This window comes from Solea solea, chromosome 4 (genome assembly GCF_958295425.1).
Source record: "Solea solea chromosome 4, fSolSol10.1, whole genome shotgun sequence".
Classification (NCBI taxonomy): Eukaryota; Metazoa; Chordata; class Actinopteri; order Pleuronectiformes; family Soleidae; genus Solea; species Solea solea.
Genome location: NC_081137.1, coordinates 11,604,130 through 11,630,381, shown reverse-complemented (window position 1 = coordinate 11,630,381; position 26,252 = coordinate 11,604,130). Strand labels below are relative to the sequence as shown.

Sequence of the window (26,252 nt, the reverse complement as noted above, 5' to 3'; positions counted from 1 at the left end):
ATCTTTTTTTTTTTTTTCTTACCTTGTACTCCTGGATGACTCCTGCCTCTTCTGAATCTGGAGGCGGTTTCCAAGCAATTAGGATGGCAGTTCCATTGGTGTCACTCTTTGTCACTGTAACACCCTGGGGTGCTCTTCTTGGAGCTGAGGCAGCGAAACATACAGTTAACTATGTGTCAATAAAAAAAAAAAGAAACAAAACCTCGTCTCTGCATCCAAGGTTTCCTGAAAACCTGACGTCTGCGTAGAACCTTTGAGAAGAACACAAAGTAGGATTTGCTCCAAGGTTCCACCTGCAGTCGGTAAAAGGTATTGTTTTCATCAAAAATGCAAAACAAAACTGACAGCGCTTTAGTTTGCATAGTTTGCATCGTTTCACATTATTTGAAGGTTGAAATCTTACATCGCGTTGCTTTAAATCAGGTATTTAAGCTGATTAGCAACACCTATAGTGTAATATATACTAAATATGTATTTTTGTGAATTTAATTAGCTTAATTTAATTTTAATTACTTGCAAAGTCCTAGATTATCTTTCTATATTTATCCCTCCTGTGACCTTTACCTCTGCTGTATTGAAACTGCTTAAAAACGGTGTTAATTGCAATAGTTTCATTTGCAATGTCATTTCACCATGTTATCTTTTTTCTGCTTTGCTCAAGAACTGTTTTAATTATTTCTGTGTAAAACACTCTGAGTTCCCTCAAATGTGCCATTCAAAGAAAAGTGCCTTTGCCCTTGTCTTCGACGGCTGAGGACATGGCATCAAACAGGTAAACAAACCCAAATTAAAGCAGAGAAAGCGCTACAGCCAAGGCTGACCCGTTTTCCCACAGCATCAGTACAAATGATCTGATTTCAACTGATAATAAAACATTTTCATAAAAAATGTGTATCATATGTGAGAAGTTACATACATAAATATGGTTAATGGGTTCATTTTTTAACGGATTTTGGTGATGATGGAAATCTGGATCTACATTTAGGATTTAACAGGACATTTATTCAGAGCAATACTGAAATTCTTAGCTGAGTAATTAAAAAAAATCTGCAAGGTCAACAAATTATTTGAAAAATCCTGAATCCGAATCCACATGTGGACCATTACCAAAGTCTAATTTGTCCTGGTCCATAATCTACATCCCCGGATCCTTTTTTTATTATTGCGATCTGTGCTGCTCACAATCAAACAAACAGAAAACATTAAAAAAAAAACACAACCTCCCTGGAGGTGAACTGTACTTGGCTGTATTATGATCAGATATAAACTGTAAACCGAAAGTTATTAAATGAAAAATGCAAAAATGTTTAATTTTGATTTGATATTTATATGAATAAAAAAAAAAACAATTCCGTCTAACCTTCTTCCAACGTCCTGACCACCTTGACCTCACTGTCGGCTCCCTGGAACTCATCGAAGAACGGTCGCACTTTGAACTCGTAGATGGCTCCTCTCTTCAGCTGACTGATCACCACGCCGTCCTCCCGTGGGTTGCGTACATCCAGGACGCTCCACTGACCCTCGGGCTGGCCGTGCGCGGCGGATGCCCTGTAGAGCACCTTGTAACCCTGGGTGTACGGGGACTGCTGCTCGACCTATAATGTACATGCGGCGCATCGATGAGCAATTCAACATCTGTGTCAGAATTGAAAGGATACATTGAGATGCTGCAAATTAAATAGCAAGTAGGATAGGATAGTACAGGATTTTGAGTTAACTAATAAAATCTATTCCCATTTAAATCCATTTTTTACAGGAAACAAAGCGTTCACTCTCCGACACCAAAGTCCATAGAGAAAAACAGTATTTTTAGCTCGTGGGGACACAGAAGCTGCTGGTCTACTGCTGCCCGAAATCCAAATTAAGGATTTTACACATCAAAGTCACAAAATTACACCTTTGAACTTACCAATGGAGGCAGCAGTTAATCATTAAATCCCATGCGCTGTGATGAAAAGACGCTGATTTTCTCCACGGGCTTTGGTGTGGTAGAGGAAACGTTTCACAGAGGATAACAAACTTCATTTTCCAATTGGCGAAAGCTGTGGCAAAGTGGCAATTATATTCTCAAGATATTGTTAGACACCCAGGTGTAAATTTAATTTGGTGTGCCTTTTGATAAGTGGCTAAATCTGTTTGTCCCTGCTGGCAGCTATGTTTACAACGAGGCCGAGCGTCCATGTCAGGCTGGAACTATCAACTTGAAATCGGTTATTGCACAATATGTGCACGCGAGTCCAAATGACACACATGTAGGATGTTGGAGCTTCATCTTGTGAACACTCTGCAGGAAACTCCAGTTAATTCACTTTGCCTTTAGGGCGACACAGATTAGCATTTCACCATATCTGGGAATTCTCCCTGTAAACCACAATATTAGGTCATTAATAGAGTCCTCGCAGGAAAGTCTGGTCGGAATCAGGAGAGGATTAAGCACTTTCCATTTAAACCACACAATTATGACAAAGAATGCCTGTGGGGGGACACCCACACATCCACACATCCACACGCACGCACATACCGCGCACATGCACACGCTCGCGTGCCACCAATACATTCTTATGCTTTTTGAGACTAAGTACACTAGAGATAAATTCACCACTGTGCAGTGGATTTATCCTCTGTTTTAAAACTTGCTTTATGTGAGTTTCTGCTCAGATAGTATTTGCTCACTAGTCAACGAGAGCTCAAGTAAATAAAAAACATGTCAGGGAGAATAAATCCGCTCTATAAAAGCTGCCAGCATAGACAGCATTGATTTTTTTTCTCTCTTCTCCTTGCCTTTTAAATAATTTATTAATGTACACAGTGTGTTTACATTTGCTGGTACATTTGACCTATTCCCATAATACCCTAACTCTGACCACTTGGGTTAGGGTTAGGGTTAGGGTTTAATAAATACAGTGATGTTTACTGCACACAGGGCAGTGTGGTCATCTCACCATCCACTGCAGCCTGACCGCAGACGATGACAGAACAGCTGGCGTGTGCAGGTGGATCACGACATCGCCCAGCTCCCTCTCGATGTGACGATGATCCACACCCTGCATGGTGGAAGTGCTGTCTGCTGACGCCAACGGAAGGAAAAGGTGTGAAATAGCAGCAATAAAGTATTCACCGAACATTTGAGTGGCAACTGTCTGCAATTTAAATGATATCTGCTACGATGTCAAGCCTCTATACACCGACCCTGTGTTCTGACGGCATCAGAGATGGGGCTGGGGTCGCTGAGGCCGTAAGCATTCACTGCTCTGACCATGAAGAGGTAGACAGCTCCGGGCTTCAGGTTCTTCAGGACAAAGGTCTCTGTCTTCACATGCTCAGCTACGGTCACCCATCTGCTGCCTGATGTATAACTGCAGGGAGAAGAGAGTGCAAGTGAATTCAAGTGAAATACATATTTCCTTAAGCTTTCTTTGATGATGAGGTACTGATACAGCATTTAAAGCAGAACTAAGTAAGCTTTATTAGCAGACCCCGTGAAATAGAAGCAGAGGAAATCATTGTTAGAGGAAGCGAGGAAGAGGATACGACCGTCTGACCGAGCAAGTAAACGCTGCAGCTTTTTTCGAATGGTGAAAAGCATGCGTCGGCATGGACACAGCTCCAGGGAGGAGGAGGAGCGTCAGCGGTGAGTTTTTACGACAGTGAGGATAAAGTGGTAGACAACGGATGGATGTTCACAGTGGTGTCATAACAATATGAAACTGTAGGGGGAGCTCTGTAGAGAACAGGGAGAAAAAGCGACCAGACTTGCATAGTCATTGTTCTGTGCTGGGAACCAACTTTAGATGAAGACACACACAAAGCAAAAGATTTTAGCCATTGCTCAATTCTCACACAATAAAATGTATGTTTACATAAATCTAAGAAAGTCTTAAAAATACTGTTATCGCTTTAGTTCAGCTTATTCAGATTAGAGGTTGACCGATTCATTGGTTGGGCGACCAAACAGGCAGATATTTGCCTTTTTAAATAACTGGCATTAGCATTTTCCTTCTCAGAAACTTGCCAAGTAAAGTTTTAGATGACCCGTTTCATGTATTTAACATTTAGTTCATCGTTTTTTTTTTCTATTGGAAATACTGTATATTACACTACAGAGCAGAGCAGAGCAAAATGTAGTGTGTATTATTTGTTATCATTAAACTGTTCTATTTCATCAGATTGGGGGAAGAAAAGAAAATCAGTTTAGTGGGATAAAAATATCGGCATCAGCCAAAGAAAAGGTCATTATGGTCGACCTCTACTTCAGATTTATCTCAGTGACACAAACCTAACAAAAAAAGCAGCCGCTCTTGTGTCCCCATGTCTCTCTAAGTCAGCAAAGCAACAAGAATATTTGTATATATAAGATATAAGGTACAGATTGTTTTGGCCTTTTTTGTGGTTTAAATCAGTATTTTCTTTGTGTTTCCACTGACATCCATGTTTTATTTCAGAGGAGCGAGTCTCTCTCTGTGTTAGTTTTCCATGTAAGGAGCTCACACAGTGCTGACTGTGTGTCGGTACCTCATGCAGCCACGCATCAAAAAAAACATAACTCTCACTTTAAGCTGGATGATAGTGTGGTAAGATGCTCAAAGACGCATAATTCATCAAATGACTCACCTGAACGCCTCGATAAGGTAAGATGTAGCCTTTGCTCCAGCACTGGGGTTGGTTTTCCATGACAGACTGACAGAGGTGCGGCTGATGTCGGTCACCTCAGGTTTAAATGGAGCGCTAGGAACCAGATTAGGGTCTGTGGGATGAACTGCCTGGACCCCAAACTCTGCCACACAAGTTAGCAACAACACCACAGTCAAAACTCCAGTTACATTCACTATAACTATATTTGTCTGTATGAATATCCTACCTGCCACTTGCAAGTATGCCGTCCAGGAAGCCTGTCCATTTGGACTAGAAGCTACACACGTGTAGAAGCCTGTATCTGCCAGCTGAGGAGAGGTTTTGCATTTAATAAGCGTAGACGTGTGAATGTAAGTGCTAACAACAAACTGCTGTTTAAAGCCACCCTGACCTTCGTTTGTCGAATCTCCAGTGATCCTGTGTCGGTTGTGGATATGCGGGAGTCCACCGACGTCAACAGCACGTCGTTCCTCTTCCAGTGGACTGTAGGAGATGAATGGCCAGCTGTTTTGCACCCCAGGACAATTGTGCTGTCCACAAGAACAGTCTGGTTAACTGGGCCCTGCCTTATCACAGGGGGAGGGTGGTCTGTGCCAGCTGTTTTAAAAACACACACACAAGCAGCAGCGTTTAAAACTCTGTGTCGATATACCATTAATGTATTGATAAAGGAAATTCCCGACCCATAACTTTTCAAAGCTGCAGCACACGTGATTTTCGTTGTTGTTATTATTTTGCCTCCGTTTGGTCTCGAGAACTGAGATAATGCACAGTTAGTTGTACTGTATGCTGCATCCTTCATCTGAAGAAATGCGCTATCAAGCAAAAGTACCAGACCTGACTGAGGGAGCGTTCGTGTGTATACAGCAGCAGTACAGAGGCTTTTCTCCCGCCAAACTCTCCTGTTGGACACACCTGTATGTTTTTCAGTCATTTTCACTCCAAGCTGTTTGCAGCTGCCTTGGTTTCCTCGCACAACGTTGCTGTTGCCTCCATCTGTCTTAGCGTAAAGATAATCACTTCCCCCGTGCAGCGCAGGTCATTTGTTTATATGTAAATGATACGATTCTGTATGATCTTCCTGCAAAAATAGCTAAATTGAAACATGTTTCATGTGTTTCTGAAACTAAAAGCACCTGTTTAGGGTTGAAGAACAATGGTGGTCATTGTAAACGCAGTGTGAGCATCAATAATGTAAAGCCTTTGGAATGAAAACACTTGGTTAGAGTATCCAAGAGATTTCAGTCTCCAGTGATCTCGCGGGCCTGTGGGACCCAGTGTTTCTTAATTCAAATCATTGGATATTAACCATTGTGGGGATTTTATTTTCTTGGACTTGGTATTATTCTCTGTGTTATTGTCAGAACAGTTTGAATCCAGTTAGTGACCTTTGTTGTCCTTTGTTGCTCTCTAACTAATGAATAAAGGCTGCATTCCAAAAAGCTGAAAGCACACTGTCAGCAATGCATTATCGGAACTGGATTGGGAAATGATTTTTTACAAAAGATCAAAGCTGAGGAAAGAGACACAAATAAGAGTATAGAGAGAGAGAGAATGAAGGTGGGGAAAATGAAATGCTGCCAAAAAAGTGAAAGACAGATAAGATGTGAAAGATACTGAGAGGAAAATTGGTAAAGAGAGAGAACAATAGGTCGAGCTGGTTGTGCAGGCAGCCAAGCAAAAAGAAATCAACTTTTCCCCTCCAGCGGAGAGCAACTTATCGTTTATTCGGCAGTAGGTGCTGCCGGAGCCAACTCCAATCACAGCGGCAAAGCCCAACTAATAACATCCTCACTTAGATAACAGAACTCTCTCTCTCTCTATTCCTTTTCTCTTACATTTCAAACCTCCATGAATGGGTGCAGGGCTTCGATATACATAAATATATTTATAAAAGTACCAAAAAAGAAAAAGAAAAAAAAAGGCGATGGAAACACACCTTGAAAACTGCCTGCGGTAACACAGACTAGTTATTTCCATATAAATGCACCACTTCAAATGGGGATGAGAGGAGAGTGATGGGATGGAGAGAAATGTGAGGGTGAGGAGGAGAGGAAACAGATGAGAGCGCAGTACTACGGACCAATGAAAAAACTGGGTAAAACACGACACCATCTGTTTCCACGTTCATTACCCATAATGCATTTTTACTGAGTGAATAAGTCTCCTTTCGTAGTGCCAGCAGATTGTCTATTACGACTCAAACAACTCAGTGTGTAGACGCAGTAAATGTCTGTTTAACCCTGAAGCGATTATCATCATTAAATTAATATATGTACACGCCGTAATACAAAATTACCCAGACATGTGTATTCATGATCACACAGGTCATTTAATTGGCAGAGTCTGTAGACTTTGCTGGTGGTTTGTAATTACTGGTGTGGCCCTCCAAGCACATTTAAATTGCTTTTTTCAAACAATTAACGCGGATTTGGCTGACAGTCTTTTTGACCACAATTTTATAGGACATCATATGTAAAAAATGATGCTGTCCTAATTATAAAGTAGAAAAGTAGAATTGAACTGTATCACTATTTAAAGTCCCTTTAATGTAAAGTCAGAGATTGCAAGCACATTATGCATACCTCTATTATGACCATACTTGTTGTTAATGTGAGACGTACAGTATGCAACAGATATAGTGTTATATACTGTGTAGAACGTTAAGACTGTGAATGTGTTGAGGTTGTACAAATAAAGTAAATAACTTGAACTCTGGGCTTTTACTTAAACCACAGTCTCTGTGTTTTTTGATTTGTTGATTTAGTTGATTTAGATTTACATCTTTACATGTTATGTTTAAATAAAGATGCTTTATGTGTATTTAGTGGAACTTCCTCACTTACAAGACATCGCTTGTACATATTGATAAAACAGGACATGTAATGTGGATCTATTTTTGAAACACAATCAAATCTATCATAGATGTTTTAGAATGTATTGTTTATGATTAAAAATAGATTATAGATCCATATCCAATGTTTTACTCTGTCGCCTGCACCAAATTGCCCTGTCTCCCTCCATCCACTGTTTGGAAGGTTTCTCTGCTATATTGACATGGATACAAACCAATCACCCTCTGTTTGTAAGCCAAGTTCGCTTGCCACTAGGCCATAGGTTGCCCAAACATGTTTTTCAAATATACTGTATATTCAACTTACTTTGAACGTACAACTACATTTGTCATTTACTGAGTGATAGACAGGGTCTGGGGTCTTAGCTCAGAATGTCTACTGTGAATCTGATACAGGATACTGATACACGTCCCCTGCATTTCAGAGCAAAGAAATACTGTTATTTTTGTTCACTAATTGTGTACCTAATTTTATACATAGCAAATAATAAAATAAGTCAAATTTGGTTGTATTCACCTCAATGAATTATCTACATTTCTGGAGGTACACAAGAGGCGTGTCCTGTATCCATGTATTGATGTCCCATCTTTAAATAGTATGAATCGGTTTTAACGAAGCTACTGAGCTGTTACTTCCTCATTGCATCACTTCAATCTCTTCTATAAAGGATGCTCGTGCAAGTCGCACCTGAGTGGAGACAATAACAATTAAGAAGTCCTGCAATAGTTCTGTTATTAACTGTGAACCTGCAGCACACTCACTTTTTTTATTAAAAAAAAAATACAAAGGATTATCTGGTGTTTTATGTAACAATATACTATATACTATATTTATGTATCAAATCATATCAACTTAAATCAAATTGTATCTTATCATTCCATTATAAAAAATCTATCTCTGAATCTTACCATAGCCCATGTATCTAAATACATGCTAATTGTCCTCTAAGGTAAAAATACACACCCCCAGACATAAGACTAGACACTGTACACACAATCACTATGGCTGCAAAGGGTTTTAAGCCCAATGGGAGAACAACACATTCTGAAAACCCTCTTGTGACAGTAGTAACAGGGCCAATTACTACACCTAAGGGGGGTTCCTTTCAGTAGTCTGCAACCTAGACCAATTCATAGATCTGCTCAGCAAAGGGAAAACCACAGCAGAAATGTAGTCCATTTAGTCAAAAGACAAAAAAAAATACTGGAGTGCTGAATAAAATCCCGTCCCCTCCCATTCCCATCTGTCTGCCATCACTCCTTTCCTTTACTCACAGTCTGTGACCTCCAGCAGTGCTTTGGTAATAACACTGCCAGCGATGTTGAGAGCCTGGCAGCTGTACATGCCGCCATCAGAGTGCTGAACATCAGTAATGGTCAGGCTGCCCATCTGGGAGACAGACAGACGGCTATAGGGCTGTGGTGGCTGGTAAGAGAACAGCAGACTCTGAAAGGGGAGACAAAGCATCGCGGAGTTAGAAAAACCCTACACTGGAGCAGTGCCTTAGCGCGATGAGGGCGAGGCGTACCTCGCTGCCCTCCTTCTGCCAGAAGATAGCGGGCTGCGGGTTTCCGGTGGCCTCACACCGGAAGGTGACCGTTCTGCCCACTGATGCCACCTGGTTCCTGGGCCGTATGGCAAATGCTGGGGGCACTGCAGAGGAGGAGACGTCCTAATTACTTGGCAGCTCGGTACATTTTTCATCATTCCCAGTTTTAGAACATCAGCAAGCACAGAGAACACAACTTAGAATAAGCAGGGTATAGCAGTGTATATTGTAATGCAGCAATTGCAGTCACTATGTATTTACCTTTTAAAATAAAAAAAAAATAGCACATTTTAACTCATTTACCCACACATAACATGAATTACATACTGTATTATGGAATTACAGTGCAGACAGGACAATGACAAGGGCTTGTGAGTTCTTGCTGCTGGTTGGTGGTGGATGACGGATGGATGACAACTTACCAGTGTTTACTACAAGGAAAAAAAAACACAAACAAGAGCAGTGTAATGAGTAAGCAGGATGCATACAGGTATATGTATAGCTGAAATGATATATTGTTACATGTCTGAATGGGTGAATGGTGTCTGAATTGGTATAGAAGAAGAGGAAACAGGCACAGATATTTCTACAACCTGTTGTAGAAATGGTATCATTAAATTGGTATAATCTTTTCCAGAAGGTGGTGTTCAATATGAGAATACTCTTAAATTATTTTTTACTCACTATTGATCAATATAGGAATGCAGTTAAATGAGATAAAGCATGATAATTGTAGAAACATGTAGATGTTAAAGATGCAGTAGGACTTTAAAAACCTCAAAAAGGGAAACATTGGACAAGAAATGCCAGTTTCTCAATAACGCAAAAATCAATTTTCAGCTTTCATTATTTATTTATTTTATTTCTGTTTCAATTGTCAAAAAACTAAATGTCAAGGCATATTTAGACAATTTAGAAAATGTAGACTTCCATAATGAGGAGGTAATCATGTGCAAGCTCGGCATATAGAGTCTCTGCTCCTCTATAACTGTGCTACACAAAGACACATTTAGAGATAGGAACAACTCTTGACATCTGTAAAATAGATTTATAATGAAATGAAGGGCTAGCTAACCAGCTGGTTTTTGGAACTACTGTGAGGAGATGACTGTGGTTATTGCTCAACATTTTTGGTGTTTAAAGAATGTTTTTAGAAAAGTCAAGCATGCAACTTTCTTTTTTCCAGAGCGTACACAAACATGAATCATGTTTAGGCAGTGTGATTTCATTTACAAAAGCGGGTTGCTCAAAAGTTTACATCTGAAACATCAGAGATCGTTTTAATGAGTGCAAGACTGAGGAGTTGATGATTTCATGCTTGAAATTTGCACAATCCTTCAAAGGAGTAAGCGTCTTGGCCTGACAAACTACATTTGTTTCAAAAATGGACTGCTTAACATCGACCAAATGTTCTACATCAGTAAAAATAATTCTGTGGTAAGACTTAAACCATAGCTGAGCTTCAGTCAGAGGTTAAAGGAATAATTGAAGTCACCTTGAAAACTTGGCTGCCCAATTGGAAAACAGATTTTAAATGAACAAAAGTAATACAAAACCAATATCTATATCTGCTTGATCTTTAATCTTGATCTTCAGACACCCTTTTTTTCACCTGGCAACTAAATTGTAGGTCACATTGAAAACACTTTCTCCCCACACCAAAGTCCCTAGAGAATATCTTCATTTTGAGCGTATAGGGACTCATTACGCTGCTGGTCTGCTCCTGCCTCATTTGATAAATTTGTGTCACTTTATCGAACTGGAACAAAGGATTTCAAACACCGAAGTCACAAAATAAGACATGTGAATTAACCGATGGAGGCAGCAGTGGATCAACAACTCATGTGTGCCGTGATGTAAAATCACTGATTTTTTTTTTCTATGGACTTTGGTGTGGGAGAGTGAGTGGTTTACAAACTTGCTTCCCGCCAAAATGATGAGATAAAGGGGCAAACATATTTTTAAAATATCACTGGCTCAATCGGTTTTTCCTTGTGGTCCTTTCTGGTGGCCTCTAATCATACAACTCAACTTCAAAAACCTGAACTATTCCTTTAAGACAGAGAGTTGTTTCTTTTTTTTCATTATGAAACACGCATCAGTTTCCTCTCTTAATACAATTTCTCATCAACCATTTATTGCTGTCCTTTTCCATTCACTGCCCAAATTAGCTTTGCTCCCCCATGATGCTCATTTTCGCAGGTTTTGGGAGGGAGAGGACGACAATGTAATTGGAACCATGTCATTTTCCCAGCGTGTAACCAGCCCGGCCTTATCTTTAATTAAGTCCTACTGTCCTCGCAGTCTGTGACACCCACTGTGTCACTGTAGCGTGTGTTTATGTGTACAGATACTGTGCATCTGCGTGCGACCATGAGAGGTGTCACACTGCTCATTTCCTGTGACTGATTTAAAAACTGAAGGCTGTCATTGTGGCAGGACAGCTTAGACCAAGTGAATCCATTTTCCGTGGTCACATAAACATTTACTCTGCGTGCTCGTCTCAGTTCATACCATGAAGTGCACTGTAAACTGCTGCAAGGTCCTATAGTGCTAATTATTTAGAATCTGTGACAGCTGCACACATTATATATCATTCAGCGAGGAAGTAAAAAAGAAAACACCCCAGATATAATTCTGCCTCTCAGTACTGTGTTGTGAGAAATGGCTTCCTAAAAGACAATAATGAAGACTCGGTCTTGGCAAAAAGGGCGAGGTAAAAGACAGTGTGTGCTCATTTGTGACTGTAAAACACTGCATTAGTTCTGTTAGAGGCAGCTGTTCTGAAAATACTTTTCCACGAAGGGAAAATCTGAGGCCTGGAACAAAGTGTGTGAACTTTTTTACACTTAGAAAAGAGTTGAAAGACATTACATGGGAGGGTCAGGTTGTACTGACCGTGTACAGTGAGCGTGGCGGATGCTTCCGACTTCCCAACCATGTTCTCCACCACGCACGTATAGGAGCCTTCATCTGAGGAGGTCACTTGGCGAACAATCAAAGTATGGTCCTCGAGGATTTCAAATCTGCAGGCAAGGACGGATACAAACCATAGAGATGAAAGAGAAAGCTCACGCACCACGGTGCTGTGATAAGTGGCTGTGTATGGGGAACGCATTTGCGCATTACCTGCCCTTAGGCAGTTCAGAATCGTCTTTCCTCCAGCGGGTAGTGGGAACAGGGTCTCCTTGAACGACACAGTGGAACTCCACACTCTCATCCGCCAACACCACCACGCTGTTAGGCCGCTTTACAAAGGTTGGGCGCTCTGAAGAACAACACAACAGGAAGCAGCATAAATATCAATGGAAGTGCATTTTGTGGCGGTGGAATGTAAGACCACTGAATGTTAAGCCGCGTAAAAATTAGTAAAAATGGGCCTTAAAGGGTTGTTCACATGCAACGTCTTTTGTGCAGACAAATAGTGTCTTCAATGCTTGTGTCTACACACAAGCAAGCGTGACACAGTTGCATCCATTGCGATAGACCTTTGCAAGCACAAAAAAGTAGTACTCCATCATCTACAACAGTGATTCCCAAAGTATGGGGTGGGACCCATAGATGGCTCATGGCGGTTTTTTTTTAACTTTAAATTAAGACTTGTGAATACTTTAAATAACATGACTGACATTCAGTTTTAATTCATTAACCATTAACATGTCAGATATTATTCATTTACCAAATCAAAAAGATTTTACAGGAATAACCTAAAATGTTTTACATTAATTTGCTCTTGTCATGATTTGTATTGTGATTTTTGGGTCAATATAGTTTGCCCTCTTTAAAAAGCGGGTCCCCATACAGAACGCCTGGTACTGGTGGCACTAGTGATCTATTTTATTTAATTTTCTTATTTAGTTTAGTTCCCCCCCGACCCTCATGTGGAGGATAAAGCAGTAGAAACTGGATGGATAGTTTAATTCTTAAGTTCATTCAGGGAAGCTACATCAACTTCAGTAATTTCAGTGGCTCCCAGGTTTAGGTTGCTAAGTAACAATGCACGTGACGGCGCAACCCTTGATTAAAAACCACATCCAGCCTCTTCCTCCATGCATTATTTAGATACTGCATATAAATGGCATATAAACTCTTTTTTTGATACAGTATGTACAGCATTGTGAATTATCAGTTGTGTGTTTCACACCATTTGATTTTTTTTCTTTCAGTGAAGGTAAATGTAATATTCAGTTGATAGGGCTATGACAGTCTCCAGAGTATTTTACGAAGAACAACTGCAGCATAAGATATTTTGACCTGCTTCTGTATTCAGCAGACTGACTCTCACAACCTTGAAAGTCTCTCTGAGGCACTGTACTGTACTCCCTCCAACCTAAACCAAGGTCATCACACTGTGTGATGCTGATAAGAGCTCTATTTTCATGGGAAATATTAGGAACGAAGGGAGGGTGGAGAAAAGGGGCTAGCAGCAGGCAGCATGGGGAGGGTGGTGTCAGTGGTAACATGTGGAGCTCTTGAGAGGTTTGAGAGCACCAGATGCATCGGTGGTGGATTTTCAACACATGACTGCTTGGAAACCTCTCCAAAGCTGTCTGATTGGATGGCAGTCCTGCACAATCAATGTAATTAACAGGCTATTACACCCCAGTGACAATGACTTAACACTACAGTGGACGGGCAAATGAAACCAATAAGAAAAAGTAGTGGAAGAAAAAAAAACCAAAACAAAACACTGGAACAATGAACACTTCAATCACAAAGCTGCACAGTTTACCCAGCACAGTGAGTTCAGCGACTTCGCTCTCCCTCTCCCCCACCATGTTGGTCCCAACGCAGATGTATTTCCCTGCATCGCTCTTCCTGGTGTTGGTGATCATCAGCTTACCACTGCGGATCTAAAAAAAAAAAAAGAAGGACAATACATATTTATACAGCTGTATTTGGCCCATACAGTATGTCCGCTGCTGTGTGTATGTGCGTTTACAAGGTGTGTAAACAATCTCAACAAATTTACTGCTGAAATTGTGACATTTGCCACAGCTATAAGGTCCCATATGCCATACTTACAGAAAGTGCTGCACGTCAAAAACACCATCTACAACAGTGAAAAGCTATTGTGACAGCTAATGCCAGTAACCCATCATGAATATTATTATTATTATCATATTACCCGTCACCAGTGTAAACACACATCTGGGGTTTTGATGCACTTTTAGTCAAAAGGTATGTGTAAATGTTTTAAATAATATGCATTAAATGTATTATAACCATCAATTCAGAAGTTATAATATAAATTCTGAATTGGTGTTATTGCCATCTTAAAAAAGGTGGTTTCCCACACTATGAACCTGTTGGGCTGATGCATTTACCACCAAGCTAACATGATGCTCCAACAAATATTCTGTAATTAGTAAAGCATGCAGTTAATATGAAACAAATTCCAATAATACCTTATTTTACACTTTTTTCTGGCTCGCTGGTTTCGGCCAGACTGATACTGATACTGATACTATCAGTATCAGTCCGAGTATTGGTATTATTTACACATAAGGATGGTCACATAGACAAGACATCCTGGACATAAGGGCTTGTAGAAAACTCAAGAGTTAACATGAATATGATGGGGCAGTTTCCATATCTTTGAATGCAGTAAATTAAATGCCACATATTTAAACACAGTGTCTGGAATTTCCTGTGGTCCTCAAATGCAACTGCATGATCAGCTACAAAAATGACAACCTCATGACAACAACAACAGGTCTCTGCTCAAGACATTAGTACTCTTAGATGCATATGGACGTTTGGACCTTTGGATTTAACATGTCTGTGGACATATTTAATGAAAAAAATAAGAATTAGTTCAAGCCACTTCAATAGCTAAACAGCACATGGTGTAGTATACGGGTGTACATATCTGCATCTGTATGCTTCTCCTTATCTAAGGAAGGGGATTTGAGCTGCCTTTCAAGCTGCATAGAAGGTCACCCATTATAAAATTACATAATTCATATCTGGTGCTACATTAACACAGAACCCAGGGAACAAAGACATGGTGTCTTTGTAGATTCCTTCATCCGATGTTCAGTCCGTGTGCCTTGCTCAAACTTTTTTTAGCTTCATGGGTATCAGCACACACATACACACACAACAAAGAGGGTGGGAAATATACTGTATGCTCTACATGCTGCTTTCAGTTTTTCATATCCTATCCTCCACCCCCCACAGCCTATCTTAGCTGTCTTCACAGTGCTTTGGATATGAGGCACTGTATTGATAGTCTGCAGACACTCTGCGTTAGAGGAGATGCCACAGCAGCAGTGAGCAGACATGAAAAAACAGCCGCGAAACACGACCTGAAGAAAGACCTGAAAACAAACACAAGGACATTCCCTGCCCCCAAACATCAAAAAACCTTCTCCCAGGCATCGACTTCAATTAAACTTTCAAACCCTTTATTATGGCTCCAGATAGCAGTTTGTGTCTCCAGTCTGCTAGAGACACACAGCCTGTAGTGGCACGGTGGTGTTATTTCTTAAAAGAGGTCGGAGGTGGAGGCCGCCTACAGCGCAGTGTCCATAAAAGCATGCAGAGGGATTCAGTGTCATGGCAGACAGCAGCACCTTGCTTGGTGGGCACTCTCCACTTACCAGCTCACACAGGAAATACATCATTAAAGTGCTGCTGCAAGGATGAAACCCATGGCCCTTTTCATTTATTTACTCATCCTCCTGCAGGCTAACCTTCCACTACAAGCAGGTCACACTGTCCATCAGATAAAGAGTCGTCTCGCTTTGGCTGACATTCCAGGTCTGCTGTTCATAATGCACTTTTAAAAGGAAGAATTAACAAAACTGAGGCATGACTTGTGGCTTTGCAATATTTACTTTACATGCAATGTGCCAACCACTAGTAATCACAAGGGTAAAAGTGGGCAACAATGGGAGCTGGTTCTGCCAATTCCGCAAATCAGTATTCAGCAGAACAGAGTTTACATGTTTAGATATTAGAGACAATAGAACTAACTCAAACAATATGTCAGATAACTGTTCTCTGGCTGTTTCCATAATAACAGTGAAGATGGTGGATAGATGTTGTTGATGTTGCTGAGGCTAAGAGGAGAACATTTTAGTGGATCCCCACGGATCCAAAGAGACGGTTGAGGTGAATCACAAACTCACAGTGAGCAGAAGAAGACGGAGTGATGGATTCTGTGGTTAACTCTTGGTAAACCATGGACTCGGACAACATTTACCGAGCGCTAGTCTGCGCAGCAACGTTAACACAGCAGTTATGTGCATTACACTGTTAATTGCTCACGCTAACATTATGCTAACACGTACCCTTTCAGTGGGTAGCAGTGCTAATTAGCGTTAGCACTGCTAATTGCTAACGCTAACGTTATGCTAACACGTACCCTTCCAGTGACAACGACACTATCTTTAGCATGGTCGACTCCAGAGTTGAATGACTGTGTCAATTTGTTTCCCTCCAGGTTCTTGTAAAGTAAATATAATGATGTTCTTGTTGTTCTTGAATAGCTAATAACTACATTTTTTTTTTTTTTTTTTTTAAAGTCACCTTTCCAAATTATCCTTTATCTGGGCTTGGGACTGGAAAAAAGTGACCCAAAAGAGACACTTTCAACCACTTAACCACTTTAATATATATATATATATATATTATTATTTTATTTTATTTAGTTTTTTAGTGGAGTCATTTATTTTACATTTACCATTCAGTCAGCGGTGGTTTCGAGCATGCGTGATTAATTTGCAGTCTGGACGTGAAGGGGTGAACATCTGCTCTGACTGCAGCTGCTACGCAAGGAGAGGACAGGGCCACTGTGAGTGCTTTGGAACGAGGGAGGGGCCCACGGCAGCTCCCGCTGTTTTGATGAGAGGAAAACGATACATGCTCTCCAAAAGTCTCCACTAACAACAGAAAAAGTCGATTTATAGTCACTTGAGGGGTCTGAATACTTAAATATAGTGACAACGTTGCTAAGTTGGCAACACTGGTTGAATCCAGCACCGGTCCTATTCATTTTTGCTGCATCTTAATCTGCCATGACGTCACACAATGTCTAGATTCGCATATAAAAGAGGACTTTTGAAAATCATGTGACAGAAATGTCACTCCTGCTTCAACATTTCATTGTACTAGAAAAACAGCAGAAATGGCGGCCAGGGAGAAGAGGAATGTGATGAAGAAACCACAGCTTCCTTTACATCATCAGTTTGCCTTGATATCCCTCTGTGTTGACAAAGGTTGGTGGACGGACTCCCAGTGTTTGTTTTACACGGATCATTGCTGCTGAAATTGACACTTACCAATACAATACCAATGAGAGCAACTTAGCAAGCATTTAGGCATGTGGAAATACATTAGAATGAGAAAGAATGAGGAAGTGACTTTGAAAATGGCAGGGTTGTTGGTCTCAGTTTTTCAAAAAACTGCTGATCGACTGAGAATTTCACGAACAAACCTCTCTAGTATTTATTAAGTTATTGGACTGGAAAAAAAAATAGATAGAAAGGTCAAATTAAGACATATAACCACTCATTGCAACCAGGTAATGAAGTAGACCACAGTGCCCTGGCAGTACCCTGAAACAGATGAGCACTCCTGCCACTTCATTAGATGTCTGTGTACCTATAAGTGACCTGCTGTGATCTTTGACTAAAACATATAACATTTTCTTTATTGAGGTGTACTGTCATTGTATTATTCAAATCATGTTAAAAAAAAAAAAAAAAATAGTATACAAATTAAAAATTTATATCAGTTCAACCTTTTAAAGTAGTTTGTGGGTTTATTTGCACAAGAAGGAGAATAGTCTTGCTTTCAATTATATCACAAATATTTATAAACGGTACATGATACAGCTATAAATATGGATTGGGGTAATAAATGACGCAGATATTTCATTTCTAATTACGAAAATGTCATTGGATTGATCTATCTAGGCTCATAATCTTTGCCGTACCGCTTTCAATCACATTTAATAAGCACTCGTATTTCCATAAGGAGCAAATTAAATCCAGGTGAATGAGGTTATCCTCAAAAAGACTTATGAACACACACAGTCTTCTAAGCCTCTGTAATATCTGTCCCCTGATGAGCCAGTATCACATTGTGGCAGTGTGATGATGCAGTCTTTTAGATATTCCTCCAGGACTGCAAAGATGATCTTGTTTTAACCATTGCCTTTGACTTGTTGCTGTTTGCTGTAAATACTGCTGCACCAGCAACTTCAGTAGTTGATTAAAGAGCAGGCTGAGAGCTTTTTTTCTTCTTCTTTTTTTAGAGCCATGGGCATTTTTAGCAGAAAATTCCATTTCTAAGAAATCCAAAATGTGGTTTGTCTGTCCTCCATCTAGGACACTGAAACCTCAATTTTCATCTGCTCTGTTTCAGTCTTTTTTCTTCTTACCATTGCTTTGCACACAGCAACAAAAAAGGTTTCAAGAAAGTGCACTTCGAGCACTAAAATCAAGGTGTCTGAATAAGATATTACAGTTTAGTTCAGTATGCAAATTTCAGTATACAGCTTAAGTATGTGTGTGTGCAAATATAAGACAATCTAAGGTATACATTCTTAAATTCACTTAAAGTAAACACAGTCAGTTTTGTCTAGTTTTTCCTTGTTTTAAGGCACAAAACAGTCTGAAAGTGGCTCAATTTACAGGCTTTAACGGTTCTAGCCCAGCAAAGTTTACTTAACCCACTGGCAGGTTCACTTTCCTTTTTTTTAACTTTTTAAATCAATTGAGGAATAATTTCTAGGCACACACACGTTGCTGCATTTAGTGTGACTAACCTTTTCTGTTAAAATGTGTCAATCACACTCACACATTTCAAGAAATCGTCACTTCATAAACAACAATTAATGTTCCTCATCACAAGACACACATTCAAAAGGAATGACAGTAACTGTGAATCACTTGTGCCGGACTGTTTTGGTCTTGATACAGTAAATGAGTCTGCTGCCGGTCTGTGAATGAACCTCACGGCAAAGACATACATTTCCATATAGAAAAGTTGATTAGAGCGGACAAAGACAAGCGCGCAGAAAGTACAAAGCAAAAAGCAGCCTTTGTATTTGCCTCAGAGGAGAACCCCCCCGCCAACCCCCTTCGTCTCTGATCCATGCCTCTCCTTGAATCATACATTGCTGCTCTGTCCGTCACGTTCCCTCAGAGAGCTTCTACCTGTCACTGCACTAACACGAGCATTCAAATCGTCTGCTTCTACAAAGACATTTATACAAATACACGACACATAAACATGCACATGCAAAAGAATATTCTTATACCTGGTTATATGTTTGAGTCAAGGGACTGGGGATCCTTTTCTTGCTAACCCATCTGATTAAAGGGATCGTTCAGGTTTTTCTAAGTGTAGTTGTATGTTACTAGTAGCCTAGAAATCTATACACACACTAGCCAGGGTTTGCAGCCATGGTTCCGTCTAGAAAGTCCTCGTCAGCTCGCGAGCTGCAAAATCCAAACTCTGGTTCGCCTAATCACATCGTGTATAGAGTCGGTGGGCGGGCTTAATATAATGACGACAGAGTTGCGACCGTTCTGTGTGTAGTCCCTCTGCTACATAAAGTTTTATTAATCGCCTTAGGGAAAGTATTCTTCGGCATTTGACCCATCCTAGAATTAGGAGCAGTGGTCTGCCACACTGAGTAGAACCCGGGGAGCATTGGTGATTGGGTAACTGGCTCAGGGGTACCCCAGCCCTTTTTAGCCGGGTGGGGATTTGAACCGGCGACCCTCCGGTTACAAGTCAAGTTCCCTTTCCACTTGCCCACAGGCTGTGGGTAGTAGGCAAGTAGTAGGCCACCCATCTCCACCAGCAAGTGACGTTCAAGTCTCGATAAAAAGGTGAGACACCGCTTACAAATTCTGTTCGACTTTGCCGATGTCTTCTCTATCGCCACTCCAACATGCAGTAATCTCGGCAATACTTTGGGGTTTCTTCTGTTTTCGAAGATGCTTGCTGAATGTACAACCACGCCCACAATTCTCATATTCTTTGCGCAAAAACGCCAACAGTCATTGGGCTCCATTACATTTGTTGGCTTACACAGGAATCTCTCCATCAAACTTTGCCACGCACCATACGCAGAACACTTCCCCATGGACTATTTTCCGTTGTTCTGACTGTGTCACCTTCTTCGTGGCTCTGATTGGTCGTAGCGCTGTCTTATTGCATGCAGAGGGAATTTGAAAGACAACCGTTTAACCCGCCCCTCGGATTGAGCCCTGCCAATTGTGTGTGCCCAGACCAAACATCTTGATGTAGGTCTGGTTTGCCAGGCTAAAGTACTAGCCAAACAAGCTTGAAACAGAGATGCTGACTCTCACTGAAAACATGGCTGCCAGGGCAATTCAAAGTACTGTTGGTGAGTTTGTGTCACTAAGTCTGAACAAAGAATTTCAAACACTGAAGTCACAAAATAACACACCTGAATGTGTTGATGGACGCAGCAGTGGATCAACAACTCCATGTGTGCTGTAATGTGAAAATTGTTGATTTTCTCGATGGATTTCATTGAGGGAAGAGAGGGGTTTACAAAAGCTTTCTTTAGGAAAGTGCGCCGCTGAATTTAGTCTCAGATGGGTTCCTGGTCCCAGCCATCCACTGGGGGCATAAATGGCACAGTACTTCAAATAAACACTTAAAAAAACACTGTTTCACTATTTTTAGTGTACACAAAATGAAAATTACTCCTGTGTAATATGTGACCCAAAACAATATATAATATCAAATTACCACCATGCTATGGGTCATTAGATGACACTTGTTTGCTCAGCTGCCCTCTCATCCTGTGTATTTTTGGCATTTTGACGTATAAATAATGTGCACTCCTTCGTTTTTTTATGGACTTACATTTTCTTGTCTTGTTGCCTTTTCAGCTTTGCATCAGCACAAGTGAAGATCATATTGACATTTAGTGTTCTTGTGACCACTAAATCGATTCTGACTTTGCACGTTTGCTCTTCTGTATTTTTATTATATTTTACAAAGACTGAGGGGACAACAGGTAATTGGTTCTTTAGAGTTATGAAAAGGGCAAACAAATACCAAAGATTTACACGAGCCATTTCTATTTATGTAAGGACCTTGAAGGTTATCTATGTTTTATGACTACTACTTTAGGACTCCTGTTCAATGTGAATGTGAAGGTAAGGAAAGATTTTAAGGAATTCATTCATTCATTCATTCACACACACACACACACACACACAGATATATGTATATATATATATATATATATATATATATTATGTTTATAATATATATAAACATAATTATCATCATTATTACTTGTCTTTATTTTTTTTTCCCTTGTATTTTATTAATCCCTTAGGAGCAGTGGGCAGTGCCCTGGTGCCCAGGGGGTTGGTATCTTGCTCAGGGGTGCCCTAGCCCTTTGACCTGGTGGGGACTCAAACTGGCAACCCTCCGGTTACAAGTTCTCTTTCCACTTGGCCATGGCGGCCCAATACGTTTCAATATCAAACTTTCTACTGACCTACCTTTGTCTACACAGCAATAAGCAATAAACATTTTGAATGTCACCTTCCGTCCTGAGAACCTGTGATGAACATCTGTTACCTTGTTCTGACATTGAATGACTAATAATGACCATAAAACAGTACTTTGTTGTATCCTGTCGTCAGAATTATGGCAACACTTACTGTGATACGTTCATCTCTGTCATCTAGAGTAACTCCATCTCTCCTCCAGGAGATGGTGGGTTCAGGGTGCCCTCGTGGCGGTTGACACTCCAGCACCGCAGGTTCACCCACCGCCACCATAACATCCACAGGGTTCTGTCTGAAGTCATCGCGCAAAACTGGAAAACACAGAATGAAAAACACAGTTAATAGTGTCTGATGTTGTAAGGGCAAAGAATACATTTGAGTGAGTGAATGAATGATTGAGTGAGTAAGTGGAGCAAGTGAGCGAGCTTTTACTCTTAAACTATCACGTACGTGAACAATAGCATGGCTCTTTTAAACCTAGAGTGAACTCAAATTAACTTTACTGGTAAAACTTGTGTTTTGTCCTACTACTTTATGTGGAAAAAGATTTATTACACCAGGTTAATTCACGCTTGATCATCATATACACACATGTTGTATGAGGTCAACTCATTGACAGCTGTCCCGTGATGCTGAGGGACATCACTGTGCAGCAGTATGTGAAACTCTCAGGATGAGAACAGGTTGGGATATTACCACCTAGCACTAAATTCCCTGTTTGATTCCCTGCAAGTTCTTGTGTGCTGGGACAAGGGCAGGAGTCCAATTACATGGCGTAGTTGAGCTACAACTGTAGCTGGACTTAACTGTGCATAAAAACATACTGGCAGAAAGGTAAGGTTCCAGATGGCTTCCCTGGCAGGGGGCAGAAAATCTATGGCGGCAATTTATCATCTTTCTTAGCCTGTGCACAAGTTTGCAGCCAGAAGCCAAACTTGCATCTATTCCAAGTAGCCCAACAGAGGAGTTCCAGTGGTCACCGGCAGCTCCTGCCTGTCTCCACCAGAGACTGCACATAAAGATCTCCTCACTTCACTGTACAGCTCCAAACGGCATGAGCAGGAGCACGTTTATAAAGAAAAAGGCATTCTACAACCTTGGAACAATGATGGATATCAGCAAAAATGATCCGCAACATTTCAGCAGAGGAGAGAAAGTGCATTTACATTTTTAATGCAAACAACCTTCCATATGTTCATATAAGTGAGCAGAATCCAGCTCCTGATGAGGTGAACAGCATGTGCTAATGTAGATGCCTGTGCATGAGTGACTGCTGCTAAGTGTTCCCAGTCTTAAATTACAATGGGGGGCTTAGAACCTGAACAAGCTGAGTGAGCTGAGCCAACGCAGAGCTACAGCAGAACAGCAGTTTGGAGCCGGGTTGAGGAAGGGGGTAGAAAGACAGGAAACAATGGGGAAAAAATACCTAATCGCTCCCAGATGGCAGCAACCCGTTCACCTCTGGACACGGATTTGTGCGTAACACCACGCTGAGATGGACGCCAAGGAAGCAGAGCCTGAGATGCCTGATGAGCGGCGTGGTGGGTATCGCGGGGGAACAAATTGGGACGACCCTTCTAATTGGAGGTATAATTTTTTTTGGCCCCGGCCGCAACTCCTTATGAGCTACGCTCCGCTGCTTTGGCCCCTCTGATCCTGTGAGCATGGGTTGCGACTGGCTGACTGCAGTTGAGTGAGTGCTGATGGGAAACAGCTGTCTGACAACCCAAACCCCCCCCCCCCACACACACACACACACACACACTCCATGCCGCCACGGCCAACACCACCATGTCACATGATAAAAGGCATTCCTCTAGGGATACAGAAACATGGCTGAGGTTACATCAGACAGGAAGAAAGCGAGACCATCGCGACTGCATGTACAGTGTGTGTGTGTGACTGTGTGTTGATTGATTGACTGATACTATCTTTCAATTCTGCGAGTATTAAGATTACACATCTGTTTTTACTATCTTGTGAGGTCCATATGTCTCCATTTTGAAAGACCATTTTCATCAAGCCCCTTTGTTAGAGATTTATTTTTGCTGATAGCCATAGTGAGTGTAAAAAAAAGGACATAAAGAGTTTAGACCAAACCAAAGGAGGCATGCAAAGGTTATGTAGCGACAAATGTTCTCATAAGTGAGTAAGCACGTTTATGTGTTTGAGCAAGTTGGCAGGTTTTTGCGTGTTTTACTGTATTATTGTGCTGCGTAAGCACACGAATAATCCTGATGGAGCGTTTGTAAAAAGGGGAGTGTTTATATTCTCAGAAGGGAAAATGTATCCCCTTATTACATTATAATAGGAAATGATGCATGGCCATGTAACCATGCAAGGCCAGCCCACACAGAAATGAAAATACAGTGCCTCTGAAAACCCAAACTAAGGTTGTTTCATCCTTTCCAGATCCTTGTATCCATCCTGCTCCTATGCATGTGTGTCTTGTCTGGTCCTTTTCTAGATAACTTGTATTATTTCAGCTTTATCTGTAAACATATCCCGATATCTGTTGCTGACGTTCGTCTCTAGTCTGAAATCCCCTTAGTTTGTGGCCTTTGCTAAACCAGGCTGCACAGACAGGAAGAATGAGGAAAAGAAAGCTTGGTGGGTGCATACATTTTTAAACATTAGAGGGTGATTGGTAACATGTGGACGTCCTGAGATGACTGCTCTGATTGTAAGAATGTTTTTCCCATGGCATACATTGATTACAGGCTCATAATAGCTACAGCGTACAGAGATAGTTGTAGTTTTTGTGATAACCACTTGACAAAGCCTCACCAATAAAATGCTTAAGTTTAGGATATCTTGAGAACATGTTCACTGGTTTGTAAAGCACTCACTCTCCAGCACCACGGTCCATTAACGACACACTTTTTTGTGATTTTGATGTTTGAAATTTGTTCCAATTTTCCCTGAAATGACATGAACTTCACAAAAAAAGGCAGCAGAAGGCCAGCTTCAGTGTCCCTGTGAGCTAAAAACACAGATTTTCTCTATGGACTTTGGTGCAGGAGAGTGAATGGTTTACAGTTTTCAGTCAGAAAAGGCGATTGAATAGTAAAGCAAAGCAGCACACATATTCTTAAGATAATAAGATATTAGTTTTCTTCTGTGTGTGTCTTGTTTCTCACTGGCAGCCATGTTTTCAGTGAGCGTGAGTGTCCTTGTCTGTTCTCAGTGACAACAGTGCATTGTTGATGTATGAATCAAATTCAACAATTTCAGTATCTCATGCAAAAACCCTTGAAACAAAAATCAAACTGCCACTTAAATCTTCTAATTTGCTCTCTGTTTGTTTGTTTCTCCCTCGTTTCTTTCATTCTTGCATCTCTATAGTGATGCTTTGCGCACTATTAGTGTGCCACCCAATTCTCAAGAGATTCATACATGACGTCCACTCTATACCACTGATTTAAACCATTCTTAACAGTGAGAAAAAAAACTCCCGTACAGCTTCTGAAGCCAGTTTGGCTGGAGCTTTGCACCTTTTTCGCTTTATTTCACCCCTCCAACCATATGATCCCTTCAGATGAGAATCTCAAAGCCCACTTCAAAGCATCAGCCCTTGGCCTCCCTAACTTGAATCTGACAGTGTCTGACTTGTTGTGAGTCCTCCACAGCCTGAGCCTGCGCTTGAAAAACGGCCTACTGCAGCACAGCTCCAATAATCCTCTCTGCACAATCCAGGACAATCCAGCCCAGGAGATAGAGGTGGGATAGGGGCGCACACAGTAATCTTATCACACGACATCATTAAAAGAAGCGACTACAGCACCTTTTGTCATCACAGTCGTAGCTAACCCTCACCCGTATCTCTTTTTTATGTGCACGCTGTAACTCCAGCTGTAAAGGTAATTTGGTGCAGCAATCACATGCTTGTCCCAAAGTCAACATCAGCACTACTGTAAGGCACTCATGCTTTTTTTAATATCAGGTCAGGTTTGCCAAACACAGACTGGGAGCATGTTTCTGCCTCCAACTCGTATTACAGAGAAAAAAAAAAATGCAATTAGCATTCAGCCAATCACGATGCCGCCTGACAGATTTGAGTTTTTTTGGCAACCACAGAATAGCTGGCATTTCCAGATTGTTTATTTGATTTGTTTATAATTTCCATATGGCGCGTGAAAGCAGGGAAATGTGCCACATATGTTACTTATGAATTACATGAGCATTTTTTTACAGTTTTCTTTGTCAGAGGATTAAATGGTGTGACACTTAAACATGTTCTCTCAGGCTCAGAAGAACAGCCCTCAATCTATAAACTCATTTTAGTTTAGACCAAGAGCCTGGTCTAGTCTAAGATGACTTTATTCTGCAGTGAAACTGAAACTTAAAAAAAACCAAAGTGTAAAAATGACAAGTTGTAGTTAAATATAATAAATATCGTGATGTCTTGCACTGGTTCTTGAGTCTTGGCTGCTCATAGTGTCGATTATAGTTTATGGACAATAAACGTGCCTAAAAGTGCATTTCAATTTATTGCACCTCACTTTTTTTAATATATTTTATTATCTCACTTTTTGTTTTTGTTGTCTGACTCTTAAATGTTTCAGTACTTTTATAAATCTTTCAGCACTTTTGCATTTTATCTTCCCACAAAAAATCGGCACTTTCACTGGCCCTTGGCACATTATGAGTGTTGGTTTTGTCAGAGTTGTTACTGTTCTTATAGTTATTACTGTGCTA

The 26,252-nt window shown here is 40.8% G+C and overlaps 1 protein-coding gene across 2 annotated transcripts in view; it reads right to left on the bottom strand.

Annotated features, from left to right (window-relative positions):
* The window catches only part of LOC131458375 (roundabout homolog 1-like), a 128,738-nt gene that overhangs the window by 15,414 nt on the left and 87,072 nt on the right, over nt 1-26,252 (bottom strand). For both annotated transcript variants that reach the window (XM_058627431.1, XM_058627432.1), the window contains 13 exons: nt 21,708-21,865; nt 13,769-13,889; nt 12,166-12,304; nt 11,935-12,062; nt 9,016-9,140; nt 8,762-8,933; nt 5,024-5,229; nt 4,859-4,940; nt 4,612-4,774; nt 3,190-3,356; nt 2,943-3,064; nt 1,361-1,595; nt 23-144 (listed from right to left, as the gene is read on the bottom strand). In XM_058627431.1, coding sequence (XP_058483414.1) covers nt 23-144; nt 1,361-1,595; nt 2,943-3,064; nt 3,190-3,356; nt 4,612-4,774; nt 4,859-4,940; nt 5,024-5,229; nt 8,762-8,933; nt 9,016-9,140; nt 11,935-12,062; nt 12,166-12,304; nt 13,769-13,889; nt 21,708-21,865 — 1,940 coding nt within the window. The remainder of the gene's footprint in view (nt 1-22; nt 145-1,360; nt 1,596-2,942; nt 3,065-3,189; nt 3,357-4,611; nt 4,775-4,858; nt 4,941-5,023; nt 5,230-8,761; nt 8,934-9,015; nt 9,141-11,934; nt 12,063-12,165; nt 12,305-13,768; nt 13,890-21,707; nt 21,866-26,252) is intronic.